This window comes from Chiloscyllium punctatum, chromosome 8 (genome assembly GCF_047496795.1).
Source record: "Chiloscyllium punctatum isolate Juve2018m chromosome 8, sChiPun1.3, whole genome shotgun sequence".
Classification (NCBI taxonomy): domain Eukaryota; kingdom Metazoa; phylum Chordata; class Chondrichthyes; order Orectolobiformes; family Hemiscylliidae; genus Chiloscyllium; species Chiloscyllium punctatum.
The window spans coordinates 54,820,243-54,836,260 of record NC_092746.1 but is presented as its reverse complement, the minus strand read 5'-3'; the positions used below and the strand labels follow the sequence as shown (position 1 = coordinate 54,836,260).

Here is a 16,018-nt window from a genome sequence, read left to right as displayed (position 1 = left end):
CTTGCTCTTGTATTTTTTTGTTTGAATATTAAAGATAACTATCCCAGATGCCTTTTTAACCATTTTATCTACCTGGCCTGCTTCCTTCAGGCATCTGTGGATTTGCACACTAAGGTCTCACAGACATTTCCAAAGTCCTACCATTCATAGTGTAATCCCTTGCCTTGCTGGCCCTCTCAAATACATCCCACATCCCCTTTGATTGAATTTGCTCTGACAGCCCCAACTCCTAACCCCAACCTACCTTGAACAGTCAGCCACTCACTTATCATCCTAACACCCATCACACCCCCACCTAGCTGGCATCCTATTTCCTCATCCAGCTGCCAACCTACCTTCTCATCCACCTAGCTTCCTATTCCCTCACCTCCCTGCCACCTCTTCCACTCACCTTACACACTTGCCTTTCCTCAGCAGCTTCAGGACATGTAGAGTCATAGAGATGTATAGCATGGAAACAGATCCTTCAGTCCAACTCGTCCATACCGAGCAGATATCATAAATTAATTTAATCCCATTTGCTAGATATCCCTCATATCCCTCTAAACCCTTCCTATTCACGTGCTCATCCAGATGTGTTTTAAATGTTGTAATTGTACCAACCTCCATCACTTCCTCCAGCAGCTCATTTGCGTGAAAAGTCTTAAACTATGCCAGCTAGTGTAATGCAAAAATAAGTGAGTGATTTCAATGTGAATCCACTTCACATCTGGATGCCTGGATTCCTGGCCTGGACTAGACTGCTTCTGTTGGGAAAGGTCCTGGCCTTGAGTTTCACACAGAGCAAAGTTAAGTTTGTAAACTTCTGTCCATTCGAAGTTATAAATATAGTTCCTCATTCTGATAAGAGGTCTGAGCTTAATACATTTTATGTCTTCTTCAGAGGGAAAGTAAGGAATGGTTTAACACACGTTTCATTGTGTGTAAGAACACTGAATAAGAAAAGCAGAGTCAAACAAGCAATTTAAAACAAGGACTAAATATTTTATGAAAATTTCAATACAGGCCTTAGGAATTTCTAAACCACATAGAAACTCAATGAAAACTTTCTTATGTTAGTAAATTTTAAAATCTAGTCATTAAGGGTGATGGGTGACCTTGAGTAATTTTAATGATTAAATTATTACACATTTATGTAGATATTGAATAAACATATCTTGAAACTAACATTTTTGAAAACTCCAGTGTGGTATCATTTGAGCATGTACGAAGTATAATTTTCACAAGCATTTAAATCAAACACACAACAAGAATATTTAAAACATTAAATTTAATGATGTGGCTAGATTAGATTACTTACAGTGTGGAAACAGGCCCTTCGGCCCAACAAGTCCACACTGACCCGCCGAAGCGCAACCCACCCATACCCCTAACCTAACACTACGGGCAATTTAGCATGACCAATTCATCTGACCTGCACATCTTTGGACTGTGGGAGGAAACCGGAGCAAACCCACACAGACACGGGGAGAATGTGCAAACTCCACACAGTCAGTCGCCTGAGATGGGAATTGAACCCGGGTCTCTGGCGCTGTGCCACCGTGCCACCCACAGTCTTCAGGTTTTCTGAGGTTCTATGCTATTTGTAAAAAGATTATGATTGAATTTGCTTGAATGTCTGAACCACAAGATGAAGAATTGGAATCTACCAGATTATGGTTTGTTATGAGTGTAGCTAAAACATTAAACACCAGAATATTTAAAGGATATTTAATTATTAATGTGAGTCACAAAATGTGTAGAATCATAAAAAATGATGTAGTAACACTGGAGTTAGATTATTTAACCACTAAGACAGCAAAAACATTTATTTCTCAATATTCTTAATTCTCAACCATGTTAGAAATGTTAGGAAATTTCTCTTATAGATTACAGTCCACAGAAATCATGCTCCAGAGAAAATGGTTTTGTGTTGTGATTAATGCAGTTTGTAAGATGGATATATTACTGAGCCCCCAGGCCAGAAACTTCTGAAGTCAGCCTAAAATGGAGGAACAAAATCAAGAGAAAAGATAAACAAAGTACTTCTCAACCATGAATTTTTGTTGGGACACAACAAACCAGGTACATGATTCATTGGTAAAGCCTGACAGGAGCTTGGATACTTTGACATTGTTTCTAAATATTTTCATTATATACAAGCAAACAAAAACATTAATGAATAGCCAACATTAAAAACAGCAGTTCTACCACTAAAGTACATTTTAGTGTAACTTTGCTGAAATAGTAATGAGTTCCAGAATACAACAATGACGTTTATTGTAATACTTAAAAAGGTGAATGGTCCTATACAACACCATACTAGGGCTGGTTTTGATATATAATTTCTTCACAGATTGTATTTTTTTGTATTCTTTTACAAGTTCACTTGATACAATTAAGGATTTGTACATTTATCTGAAAAATGAAGATGAATGAACACAGTTTGTTGATGGCCTTTTTGAATTCAGAAAGTGACTGAAACAATGTTATTTTGTCAGAGGTGCAAAACTAAACTTAAAAATGAATGAATAGACAAAACAGGAAATGTGATATAAACTAGCTCCAACAGATAAAGACAGGAATGTTTTGTGATATTTAACTCATTGGTGAATTCACTGACGTTATTTTCCAAGTGGGCAGCACGGTGGTTAGCACTGCTGCCTCACAGCACCAGAAACTCGGGTTCAATTCCTGCCTCAGGCGACTGACTGTGTGGAGTTTGCACATTCTCCCCATGTCTGCGTGGGTTTCCTCCGCGTGCTCCGGTTTCCTCCCACAGTCCAAAAATGTGCAGGTTAGGTGAATTGACCATGCTAAATTGCCCGTAGTGTTAGGTGAAGGGGTAAATGTAGGGGAATGGGTCTGGGTGGGTTGCGCTTCGGTGGTTCAGTGTAGACTTGTTGGGCCAAAGGGCCTGTTTTCACACTGTAAGTAATTTAATCTAATAATTTGTATTTTAAGCGCAATTACAACCATAATGTGGATGGCACTTCCTTCCAGAATAACTTATAAAAATATTCAATATTATCTGTAAAATGTTCACACATCCCATGAGTATAAAAACTTTTTATTTCTGTAATTTCCATCCTCTTATACTGTAAGAGGCTAGGTCTTTGGAGTTAGTTGTGTGGTACTGGTTGTTTTCAACAAGAAACCCAAATCACAGTTATTACTGGGTGTGCTTGGGCAGTGACAGTCAAGACTATTCAGTTAGAAAGTAGCAGAGCTGGGTCCAATGCTGTCTTCATCCTGCTTCTTGCAATGCATTCAATTTAAGTAGAGGTTGCTGGATAGCAAACAGAAGCAACAACTTCTTAGCAGCTTTTCTCATTGATAACTCAACCACTGAGGTTGCTAGCTGCCTAAATATAGTTAATTCAGTACTGATCAGGACTCACGTTGGGAACTTTCTGGTCTGAAATGCTAAACTATTCATTCGTTAACTCGCTCCTGAGCTACAGAGAAGATGTTTTGAATGTGATGTTTGTAAGATAGATCAAGTTTTTGCATCTAGGCTGTATAAGGTATCATGCCATGTATGATAGGATTGACCAAATTTCTTGATTTCTAATTTATCTCAGTCCAGCTTTAACCCTTGTCTAATTCCTCACATATAAGCATACTGACTTCTTAATATTCATATCCATAAATACAATGCTTTTCTGCTAACATACTATTTTTCTCCATCAATCACCATGTATTAACAACTTACCCTTTAGTTTTATTTGCTTACAACTGCTTAATATTGACAAATTAACACAACTAACAGATGACCAAATTTAAGATTTTCACTCTTTTTCACAAATACCAGTTTAGAAGTGATTGTCATTGTCATTCAGCAGTACATTACATGAACTGTTGGTCATTAAAAACAAACTAAGTTAGAATTCAAATAAAAACAGAAATTGGTTGAAATATTCCGCAGGTCAGGCCGCATCAATTGAGAAAAACAGAGTTATCGTTTCAGGTGGTGACCTTTCTCCAGATGAAGAGTAAATCATCAACCTGAAATGCTAACTCTGTTTCTATCCAGTTGTACTGGCTGTCCCAGCTGTCTCTAGTGCACTGTCAAATAGCTGTTCTTCACACTTAGGCAATGGTTTGTTCCTGGCAGAGAGCCCTGTAAAACTATGAGAGAAAATAGATGATGGAATGTTCATGTGTCCCCACTGCCATGACATTTAAGTATAACCTTCTCATCCAGAAGTCAATTGAGCCACTTATGTGGTCAATGAAGACCTCTTCCATTGTAGCTGGGCTCCCTGTCATATCAGCAGACTACCTATGAAGAAGCCACCTGGCACAACTAGCTGCCCAGCAAATAACAGCTTACTGAACTTGGCAACCCACCCTGTTTCTTACTTGGGCTTGATCCCATGTCCCCAGATCCTAGTTGAGACAAAGGTATACTTCCGTAGCTTCCTCCTCTTACAAACACAATCCCAGTAGTGGCTATTTCTCCTAATGGCATGACTGAGCTTTAACCAGAGCTTTAACCAGGACATGCAGTCATCCTTTAAAGGGACAATGGCCCTGTGGCAGCCTGTCAGAAACCTGACTTTGGTTAAATAGAGCAGGGAGTCCCAAAAGCTGTGACTCAGGATTACCCCGACTTTCCAGCCCATCATCAGGATCCTTATCTCTGCAGAAAATTCAATCTCTATAATGTAAACTTTCACAGGCAATTTGACCATTTAGAGCCTTGCAGACCAGGTCAATCCTGTACTCACTGATCTTCATTATGTGTATACTCTAGAAACCAATGGAGAGTAATCAGGAGATGGGACCCAGACTAACTTTCATTCCTGAGATCAGAGGCACTGATTTAGTGTTAAGCTCTGGGTGGGATTTAGTTTATGTGATGGCACTTTCCCACTGATTGGACAACTGGTAGGAACCTGCGTTGCTTCTCTCTGTGAAGGCCAAGCATTATTTATGAGGGCATGTCATTGACTATGTTTAATACTGAGATGCACATGCACTTACCTGGCCAGCATTGGTCTGCTCCCATGACAAAGGTACCAGTCAGATGGGAACTCTGCATCCAAGAGCTGCCAGCCAACTTTGAAATTTTTTTTTCCATTCATGGGATGAGGATTTAATCTTGCAAGGTCAGCGTTTATTGCCTCTCCCTAATTGAAGGTGGTAGTGCATTGTCCTATTAAACTATTGCGGGCTTTGGGGTGTAAGTACACCCACAATACTGTTAGGAAGGGATTTCTAGGACTTTGAGACAGCGATAGTGGGGCTTGGAGGGGAACTTGCATATCTTGGTGATCCTCCATGTAACTGGTCTCCGTGTCCTTCTAAGTGGTAAAGGATTTGAGTTTGAAAGGTGATGTTGAACGACCCTTCAGTTATTGCAGTGTGTCTGGCGATGTTACATCTGAAACCACTGTACATTAGTGGTGAAGGAAATGAATGTTAAAGGTAGTGAATAAGGTGCCAAGCAAGTAGGCTGCTTTGTCTTGAATGGTGTGAAGCTTCTTGAGTTTTGTTGGAGCTGCACTTATGCAGACAAGTCATTCCTTATTATTTGTGTGTTGTGAATGTTATTTGCCATCCATCAGCTGAAGCCCAATTGTTGTCCAGGTCTTGCTTCGTGTTGAAGAATAATGGCATGGAGTATTTTCTAAATGGGGAGAAAATTCAGAAGTCTGAAGTGCAAAGAGACTTCGGAGTAATAGTCCAGGATTGTCTCAAAGTAAACTTGCAGGGTGAGTCTGTAGTTAGGAAGGCAAATGCAATGATGGCATTTATTTTGAGAGGATTTGAACATAAGGCTCTATAAGGCAGTTTTGGGCCCCATACCTCAGGAAGGATGTACTGGCCTTGGAGCCTGTTCAGAGGAGGATCATGAAAATGGTCCTAGGAATGAAAAGCTTAACATTGGAGAAACATTTGAGGACTCTGGATTTATACTCAATGGAGTTTAGAAGGATGAGATGGGATTTAATTGAAACACAGAATACTGAATGGCCTGGACAGAGTAGATGTTGAAAAGGTCTTTCCATTGGTAGGAGAGACTAGAACCAAGGTCATAGCCTTAGAGTAAATGGAAGACCTTTTAGAATGGAGATAAGGATAAACGTCTTCAGCCGGAGGGTGGTGAATCTATGGAATCCATTGCCACAGAAGGCTGTGGAGGGCATGTCATTGACTATGTTTAATACTGAGATAGGTAGGTTCTTGAGAATCAAGGGGATCAAGGGTTAAGGGGAGAAAGCAGGAGAATGAGGATGAGAAACTTATCAGTCATGATTGAATGGCACAGCAGACTCAATGTGCTGAATGGCCCAATTTCCACCCCTATATCTTATGGTGTATGGACACAGACTGCTTCAATATCTTCTGGATCATGAAGGGTGTTTACTATTGCGCAATCAGCAAACATCCCCATTTCTGACCTCATGATTGAGGAAAGGACATTTATGAAGCAGTTGAAGATAGTTGGACCTAGAACATTAAGCTGAGGGACTCTTGTGAAAATCTCCTTGAACTCAGATGACTGATCTTCCACAACCAGAACCATATTACTTTGTGAAAGGAATGATTCTAAACTGGACAGAGGTTTCCCATCAATTTCAATTGGCTCTACTTCTGCTAAGTGTCCTTGACCCAAACCAGGTTGAAAGCTGCCTTAATTACAAGGTTAGTCATTTGCTTCTCACCTCTGGAGTTCATCTGTTTTATCAATGTTTTGACCAAGGCATATAATGAGGTCAGGAGCAGACCCAAATTACTCAGTGAGTCGGCTATTCCTTTGCAAGTGGCATGTCAATGACCCCCCCCCTATCATTTTGCTGATGATGGAGAGTAGGCTGATAGGGCAGTAGTTAGATGGGTTGGATATGTCTTGTTTCTTCTGGACAGGATATAACTGGGCAACTTCCAACATTGTCATAGCATTGTGGGTGGCACGGTGCCACAGTGGTTAGCACTGCTGCCTCACAGCACCAGAGACCCAGGTTCAATACCAGCCTCAGGCAACTGTCTGTGTGGAGTTTGCACATTCTCCCCATGTCTGCGTGGGTTTCCTCCGGATGCTCTGGTTTCCTCCCACAGTCCAAAAATGTGCAGGTTAGGTGAATTGGCCATGCTAAATTTCCCATAGTTTTATGTGCATTAGTCAGAGGGAAATGGGTCTGGATGGGTTGCTCTTCAGAGGGTCGGTGTGGACTTGGTGGGCCGAAGGGCCTGTTTCCACACTGTAAGTTATCGAATCTAAAAAAAAACCTGTACTGGAACAGCTTGGCTAGGGTCACCAAGTTGTGGTGCATATGTCTTCAGTACTGGCTGAAGGCCACAACCAATCAGGGGTAGCAACTCTGTATTGCAATAGCACTGCAGAGGGTAGTGGGTGTGGCTAGTAATGCTCCAACACCTTCATCAAGGACCATCTCTGGATCCCTGGAAACAGGTGAATAGTGCCAGATGGGATTCATGTGGAGGGGTTGTTGGTGAGGTGGAGGGGAGAATGGTGGGAATTAGGAAATGGGAGTGGTTCTCACATTAATTGCCAGATTGACATTTAACCTCACTCAGGCTCCGAGGAGTGGTTGCAGTAGGACACCACTGATTACCAGTGGTGATGTGAGGCCATAGCCAGTACATTCCACTTTATAGATTGCTTTCTGACAGTGAAGATAAAAATTTAACTCACAATGTTTATCGTTCTCCTTCAACTTTTTTCTGTGTTTGACTTGTTCTAATGCTTCTCTTCTCCAGTGGAAAATTGTGATAATTTCTCTACTGTGAAATAATTCCTACTTGTTTGTTTTTGCCTAATATTACTTACAAAAACAGTGCGCCTCATTTTCTTAAAGTAAAATTCTTTACCATTTTGTCTTAGACTGTGGGAAATATTTTATTATGTGGTATGTCAATTAGCTGTTGGAACTAATTGCATCATATTGTTAATAGTAATGGAACGTGAAAGACAATTTTAGTTCTCAACTGTTAGAAATGATAAACATTTAAAATGCTTCCTTAGTATCTATTATTAGCTATTGATTTGGTAGAGACTTGAAAACCGCCTTCACATTACTTCAGTATGGAGCAAACTTCTGCCGGTCAGATTTCTTAACCCCACTTGTTGAAGGAATTTTAGGAGTATAAGCAGATAAATTCCCAGGGACACCCATAGCAGCTGTGGCATTAAGTGCCAGGAGCGGGACAGTTTTCATGCCAAGCAGACTGGAAACAGGAACAGCATAGTGGGGTGTTGGTAAAGGAGACGAGGTATTCACATTAACCATGGAGGCAGCTGCTGCTGCCATAACAGCCACAGAGGTGGGGGTTGAGGTAGGGGTGGCAGACTGAGAGAGGTTCACGTTCAGGTCAACAGGGTTCGTGACGGAAGCAGTCTGGGTGCTGACTTTAGCCATCTCTAAGCTGCAAACGAAGAGAGGAATAGGAATAAACAGTTGGGGAGGTCAAGCCAGGGTGAGGAAGAGAGGAAGGATAGGAGCACACATACAGGGTGGGATTAGATTGGTCAACAAATGGAAAGGGAAATGGGGAGGTAAAAAAGGAGAGATTAGGATCAAGGGGGGAACATGTTATGTGTTAAAGAAGAGAAATAACAAAAGGGTATTTAATGATTTTGATGATGAAACATTATTGAGACCTCAAAGTCTTTTCAAATTAAAAATTTGATATCATGAGTAAAATTAATCTGAGGAAATGTATATAATGACTAATGATGGAGAAGCAAACTTAAAGACCAAGAATTTAAAATATTTAAGATATAATCTCCAGCACAAATAAAAACATCTGAATTGGAAAGGTTTTCAAATACTATTTTTTTCATATAAGAAATTATATTACTATAAGTACTCTTGTCTGAGTTGTTTTACATAATTTTGAAAAATAACAACATGATAAATTCAAGGAGTCAGAAAATTTTAAGACCGGTTCGTTGAATTGTAATTAAAATTAAACCACATTATTTATTAAATGTTGCATTGTTTCCATTTCCTCCTTCAGTACAGTACAAACACAGCTGTTGCAATATTGTTGAAAAATAGATTTTCAAATATAATTCTAATTGAAATATAAGAATTAAAATTCATTTAGAAGTGCGTAGTTATGCTTTATAAACCAAACTTATACAAGGGCACTAATCCTATATGTAAAGATACACTAACAAATTACTGGAGTATAAAGGGTAAATTAAAACAATATTTTCTCACATTTCATGTTGACATAGCACATATACATTTATAATACATTGTACACTATTAGATATAAGTAAAAGTGCAAAAGATCAGTTGACTTAATTTTAGATATGAAAAGTTATAAAATTATTATATTATGATAATAACATGCTTACTGATTGTTAGACACATAACTATTGCTATAACAAGATAATTTCTAACAAGCAACAAAACCTTCTTTTTAACTTTACAGTACATATTAGTGCTGGAACTATGATTTAATAATACTGTTTTAAAATCATATTAGAATAGGCATTCTCCCAAATTAATATTTTTACACAAATTTTGTACTGGCTATTGAATATTACATTTTTAAGTTTTCTCAATGCAACTTGGAGATATTAACAATATACAGTCAGACCCCATTATTACAAACCCACGGGGAATGGCCAAGTAGTTCTCCTCATTGGGACTTCATTCTATCGAGGGTTGAGCTGACTTTATTCCGTTACCACAGACACAGCTGCTGCACTGGGTTTTCCAACTGTCGCACATGAGCTGGAATCATGCCTGGTGATGTCATTGCGCACTTCCTGTGAGTGTCAAAACAATGACTACTGACCAGCTCATAATAATGGGGTAAAAGCCTTTGCAAATGTGGGAGTTGAGCTGTAAATCATTGAGAAACAGTTGCTGGTTTGCTTGATTTTAACAGGGGTTGAACACTATATGCTGTAACAGAAAGGAAATTGTTCTAATGGAAGGTTTGTAATAACCAAGTTCACTATAAAGAGGTTTGACTGTATGATTTCTAATCTAAACTTAAAGAACAGTATTAATTTTAAAATATCAATCAATATTTAACTAGTAATTACTTATTTTTAAATCAGTACTTTCCTCAAAGATTGGGACTGCATCCTGTTAAATAACTTCATGTTTACAAAAGAAAGATAATTTGTAGTAATTTATGATTTTCTCCTATGTTCCTGCTGCACGAATCTGTGCACTTACAGGTTTTTTCAAAAATCTATTTGCTTTCCAAAATATTTTGGAAAAAGGAACCATACAGATTATTAATTGTAGGAAATCCACTTCTAGGAGAGTAGAACTTAAGAGCAGAGATGTTAGTATAAAATGTTTGTCTTCCAACAGAGGCAGGAATAGGGTTATGAAACCTGAGACCATTGAGATTTTGCTGGCAAAATGGGCATCCTCTTCCTTTTTGATCCCATACTGTTCTCATACAGCCATCTGTTTTGCCCTGGATCGCGACTCCATATAATATCCATCACTATTAGATTACTTACAGTGTGGCCATTGAGGGTCATTAAAGTGCTTTAAAAAGTGCAAAACTTTCCTTTCTCTTAAAATGCACTATTTTCACCTGTTGGTGTATGTCTGTGAGCATTAACAAAATTGAGTCATAACCCCTTCTTGCGAGTCAGAAAGAGTTTGAGATTGATGTAGAGCAACTTCATTGCAGCATTTTCTTCATACTTTTAACACGCTTAACACTTGGCTGGCAACGAAAGGATTCTCTGCTTGGGAGGGTACCCCACAAAGTGAATGTCAGAAGCCTACACTCCAAGCACTATTAGGGGTCATTGTGGCACTGATTTGTTTTTTGTTGCTGGGGGTTCATGTAAACATTCCACAGACAACCTGGTATATCACAGGCAAAAGCACAGACATAGCTTTTTCGTCAAGGTGAGCAGTTTATCTTTCTTGAGACAATTGCCGCATCAAAGGCCCAGGAAGTGACTGGTTTTGCTTCAGTTGCTAGTTTCCTAAGATGTGGAGGAGCCATTGTTGGAGTGGGGTGGACAAAGCTAAAAATCACACAACATCAGGTTATAGTCCAACAGGTTTATTTGACAGTACTAGCTTTCGGAGCGTTGCTCCTTCATCAGGTAGCTGTGGAGCAGGATCATAAGATACAGAATTTATCGTGAAAGATTACAGTGTTATGCATGTAACTGATACAGTAGATTGAACAAACTTCGATTGCTATTAAGTCTTTCATCTTTTAGAATGGGTTGCAGGTTTTGGTTCACTAATATGTAAAACCAAGAACCTCTTTCAAATCGCATTCTCGAGATAGCAGGGTTGTTGTTATGGGTGATTTCAATGTTCCCAATATCGACTGGAACCTCCTAAATGCAGATGGTTTGGATGGAGCCGCTTTTGTCAGATGTGTCCAGGAGGGTTTCCTTACTCAGTATGTAGACAGGCAGACGAGGGAAGAGGCCATTTTGGATTTGGTGCTCGGCAATGAGCCAGGACAGGTGTCAGATCTCGTGGTCGGAGAGCACTTTGGTGACAGTGATTACAACTGCCTCACATTTAGCATAGCCTTGGAGAGTGAAAGGAGTAGTTACCGAGGGAAGATATTTAATTGGGGAAAAGGAAATTATGATGCTATCAGACAGGAGTTGGGAAGTACAGACTGGGAGCATTTGTTCCACCAAAAGGGCACAGCAGACATGGGGAGACTGGAGCAGTTGTTGCGAGTGATGCTCAAATTTGTTCCTCTGAGACAGGTAAGGAGGGGTAAGATTAAGGAACCTTGGATGATGAGAACAGAGGAGCTTATCATCAAAAGGAAGAAAACAGCTTATATAAGGTGGAGGAAGCAAGGATCTAGCACAGTTTTAGAGGACTGCAGGCTAGCTAGAAAGGAGCTCAGAAAGGGACTGAGGAGAGCCAGGAGGGGCCATGAAAAAGGCTTGGCTAGAAGGATTAGGGAGAACCCAAAGGCATTTTACTCATATGTAAGGAATAAGAGAATGATCAGGGAGAAGGTAGGGCTGATCAGGGATAGCGGAGGGAACTTGTGCGTGAAGTCTGAGCAGACAGGGGAAGCCCTAAATGAGTTTTTGCTTTGGATTTCACTAAGGAAAGGGAACTTGTTGTAAATGAAAACTTAGAGGAGCTGGGATACAGTCTTGACCAGATCAAGATTGATGAAGTTGATGTGCTGGAAAGTTTGGAAAACATTAAGATTGATAGGTCCGCAGAGCCAGACCAGATTTATCCTAGGCTGCTCTGGGAAGTGAGAAAGGAGGTTACTAAGCCGCTGGCAAGGATATTTGCCTCCTCACTCTCCATGGGAGTCATACCGGAGGATTGGAAGGAGGCGAATGTTGTTCCTCTTTTCAAGAAGGGTAATAGGGAAATCCCTGACAATCACAGACCAGTCAGTCTTACGTCTGTGGTCAGCAACGTTTTGGAAAGAATTCTGAGGGATAGGATTTATGATGATTTGGCAAAACATAGTGTAATTAAAGGCAGTCAGCATGGCTTTGTGAGGGGCAGGTCATGCCTCACAAATCTTATTGAGTTCTTTGAGGAGGTGTCAAGACAGGTTGACAAAGGTCAAGCAGTGGATGTGGTGTAACTGGACTTCAACAAGGCATTTGATAAGGTTCCCCTGGTAGACTCATTCATAAAGTCAGGAAGTATGGGATATAGGGAGATTTGGCTATCTGGTTTCAGAATTGGCCGGCTGACAGAAGGCAGAGAGTGGTTGTAGATGGAAGGTATTCTGCCTAGAAGTCAGTGTTGACTGGGGTCCCACAGGGCTCTGTTCTTGGGCCTCTGCTCTTTGTAGCTTTTATAAATGACTTGGATGAGGAGGTTGAGGGGTGGGTTAGTAAATTTGCAGATGACACAAAGGTTGGAGGTGTCATCAATCGTAAAGAGGGCTACTGTAGACTGCAGCGCGACATAGACAGGATGCAGAGCTGGGCTGGGAAATGGCAGATGGGGTTCAACCTGGATAAATGCGAAGTGATGCATTTTGGAAGGTCGAACTTGAATGCTGAATATAGGATTAAAGACAGGATTCTTGGCAGTGTGGTGGAACAAAGGGATCTGGGTGTGCAAGTACATAGATCCCTCAAAGTTGCCACCCAAGTGAACAGGGTTGTTAAGAAAGCATATGGTGTTGTGGCTTTCATTAACAGGGAGATCATGTTTAAGAGCCGTGAGGTTTTACTACAGCTCTACAAGTCCCTGGTGAGACCACACTTGGAAAATTATGTCCAGTTCTGGTTGCCCTACTATAGGAAAGATACAGAGGCTTTGGAGAGGCTGCAAAGAAGGTTTACCAGGATGCTGCCTGGACTGGAGGGCTTGCCTTGTGAAGAAAGGTTGAATAAGCTCAGACTTTTCTCTCTGGAGAGAAGGAGGAAGAGAGGAGACCTGATTGAGGTATACAAGATAATGAGTGGTATAGATAGAGAGAGTGTGTGTGTGAGGTTGTGTGTTGCATGTGTGCGCCTCTCGTGGGGTGTACTTGTGTGTGTGTCTGAGAGAGAGTGCGTGTATGAGAGAGGGTCTGCGTGAGTGTGTGAATATGTAAGAGTGTGTATGTGTGAGAGTGTGTAGTGTAGTGGGGTGTAGCAGAGTGACATGAATCCAAGGTCCCGGTTGAGGCCATCCTCATGGGTACTGAACTTGACTATCAGCCTCTGCTCTGCCATTCTGCATTGTTGCATATCTCGAAGTCCACCTTGCAGGATGGTCACCCGAAGATCCAAGGCTGAATGTCCCTGATTGCTGAAGTGTTCCCCAACTGGGAGGAACACCTCTGTCTGGCAATTGTTGCGCGGTGTCCATTCATCATGTTGTAGCATCTGCTTGGTCTTGCCAATGTACCATGCCTCGGGGCATCCTTGCCTGCCGTGTATGAGATAGATAATGTTGACCAAGTTAAGTGAGTACCTGCCGTGTACATATCCCCATGTGTAATGGTAGTATCCATGTTGACACTCTGACATGTCTTGCAGTGGTTGCCCTGACAGGGTTGTGTGATATTGTGGTTGATGTTGTCCTGAGGCTGTATAGTTTGCTGTGCACAATGACCTGTTTAAGATTTGGCAGTTGTTTAAAGGCGAGACATGAAGGCGTGAGGAAGGTCTTGGCAAGGCACTCATCCTCATCAATGATTGTGTTGCAGGTTGCAAAGAACATGATGTAGTTTCTTCACTCCTGAGATGTACTGGATAATGAAGGGTACCCTATCGGTCGGATCCTGTGTCTGTCTTTGAGGAGGTCATTACAGTTTCTCACTGTGGCACATCGGAACTGGTGATCAATGAGCTGCGTATCGTACCCTGTTTTTATGATAGCGACCTTCAGCACCTTCTATTAATGAACCAAAACCTGCAACCCTTTCTAAAATATGAAAGACTTAACAGCAATCTAGGTTTGTTCAATATATCGTATCAGTTGCATGCATGACACTGTGATCTTTTGTTATAAATTCTGTGGCTTATGATCCTGCTCCACAGCTATCTAATGAAGGAGCAGTGCTCTGAAAGCTAGTACTTCCAAATAAACCCGTTGGACTATAACCTGGTGTTGTGTGATTTTTTTAAACTAGTTTCCTCAGGTTTGAGGGATGGTGGTCTGCCCATGTGAAAATAAGGACTTCTACATAAACTGCAGAGCAATACATTAAAGGTTAATCAAGGAAGCCTCATCTTGGATAGTGAACAGAAGGAGGAAGAATTTCAGCAGAAAGATGAGAATAAAGAGGAAGGTCCATAGGTGAGGCCTTAAAGAAAGGGTAGAGAGCATTGTCATTGAGGGTATGAATAATGAATGCAGGATATCATCATTGTACCTTCAGTACAATGGTACTTTACATGGCACTTTCCTGAGTGTGAATTCTGAAATCAGAATTGAATGTTGGAGACATTAAGGGAAGGGCATTGGAATTTCTTTCTTGCAATCATATATGTGGATTCTTCTCAAAATTAACTGAAAGTAGTGTGGATATTACAGCTGCTTCTGAGTTACAGGATTTCTTGTATAATTCTTATGGTCTTGATATTTCATACGGGATTCTCCTGTCAGGGACACAGACAGGAGATTTTGTGGCAGGGAGCTTGAATCTAGGATAGTATAAATAAAAACCGAAAGAACTGCAGATGCTGGAAATCAAAAACAAAAACTGAAATTGCTGAAAAAGTTAGGTAGGGCTAGCTGCAAGTGTGGAAAAAAATCAGAGTTAAAGTTTTGTGTTCTGTGATCCTTCCTCAGAACTCTGAGGAAGTTCTGAGGATAGTATGTTGCTTTCTCAGTGCCAGGATTAAGGACTTTCAGTTGAAGCATATTGTCAAAAGGGAGAATGAAAAGTCGAGAGTTGTACACATTAGTGAGAATGACATAGTTGGGAAAAGAGCTAAAGCATGCAGGGTGAATATAAGAGGTTAGGTAGAAGGTTAAAAACAGAACATCAAAAGTAGTAATCTCTAATGTACATCCAGTGCCAGGTTCTAATGAGGGAAGAAATAAAAGAATAAGAGAGATAAATCAATGGCTGAAGAGGTGGTCCAATGTGCAGGGATTCAGTTTCTTGGATCATTGGGATCACTTCTGGGACAGAAAAGACCAGTTCAAAAAGGATAGGTTTCACCTGAACTGGAAGGGGATGAATTTCCTGGTGGGAAGATTTCCTAGCTCTATTTTGGGATCCTGTAAACTTTTAGAGTGATAGGTGGGGGCTTCGTAAGTAACAGCGAAAATAGAAAGATGAGGATGATTCTGAAAAGTGCAAGTTAATTAGAAAAGACAGACAAGAGCAAGTCAGATAATGAAGTAAATCTGAAGAATTAAACTGCATTTATTTCAGTGCAAGAGGTCTACAGGTAAGGCTGATGAACTCAGAGTGTGTATGGGAACATGGGACTCAGACATCATAGCTATTACAGAAACATGGCCGAGGGAAGGACAGGACTGTTAGCTCAATGTTCAGAGTTTTAGATGTTCTAGGAAGGATAGAAAGAGGGGAAAGAGAGGAGGGGGTGTTGCATTTTTGATTAAGGAAAACATTACTTCAGTAATTAGAGAAGATAATTCTGAGGGGACAT

General features: G+C 40.6%; 1 protein-coding gene across 14 annotated transcripts in view; it reads right to left on the bottom strand.

Moving 5' to 3' along the window:
• Positions 1–1,008: 1,008 nt before the first annotated feature.
• The window catches only part of LOC140480572 (poly(rC)-binding protein 3), a 295,539-nt gene continuing 280,529 nt past the window's right edge, over positions 1,009–16,018 (bottom strand). For 9 of the 14 annotated variants that reach the window (XM_072575588.1, XM_072575589.1, XM_072575587.1 and 6 more), the window contains one exon: positions 1,988–8,376. In XM_072575588.1, the coding sequence (XP_072431689.1) occupies positions 8,031–8,376 (346 nt within the window). In that variant the 3' untranslated portion in view covers positions 1,988–8,030. The other 5 variants (XM_072575596.1, XM_072575593.1, XM_072575595.1 and 2 more) reach the window with 5 other exon arrangements.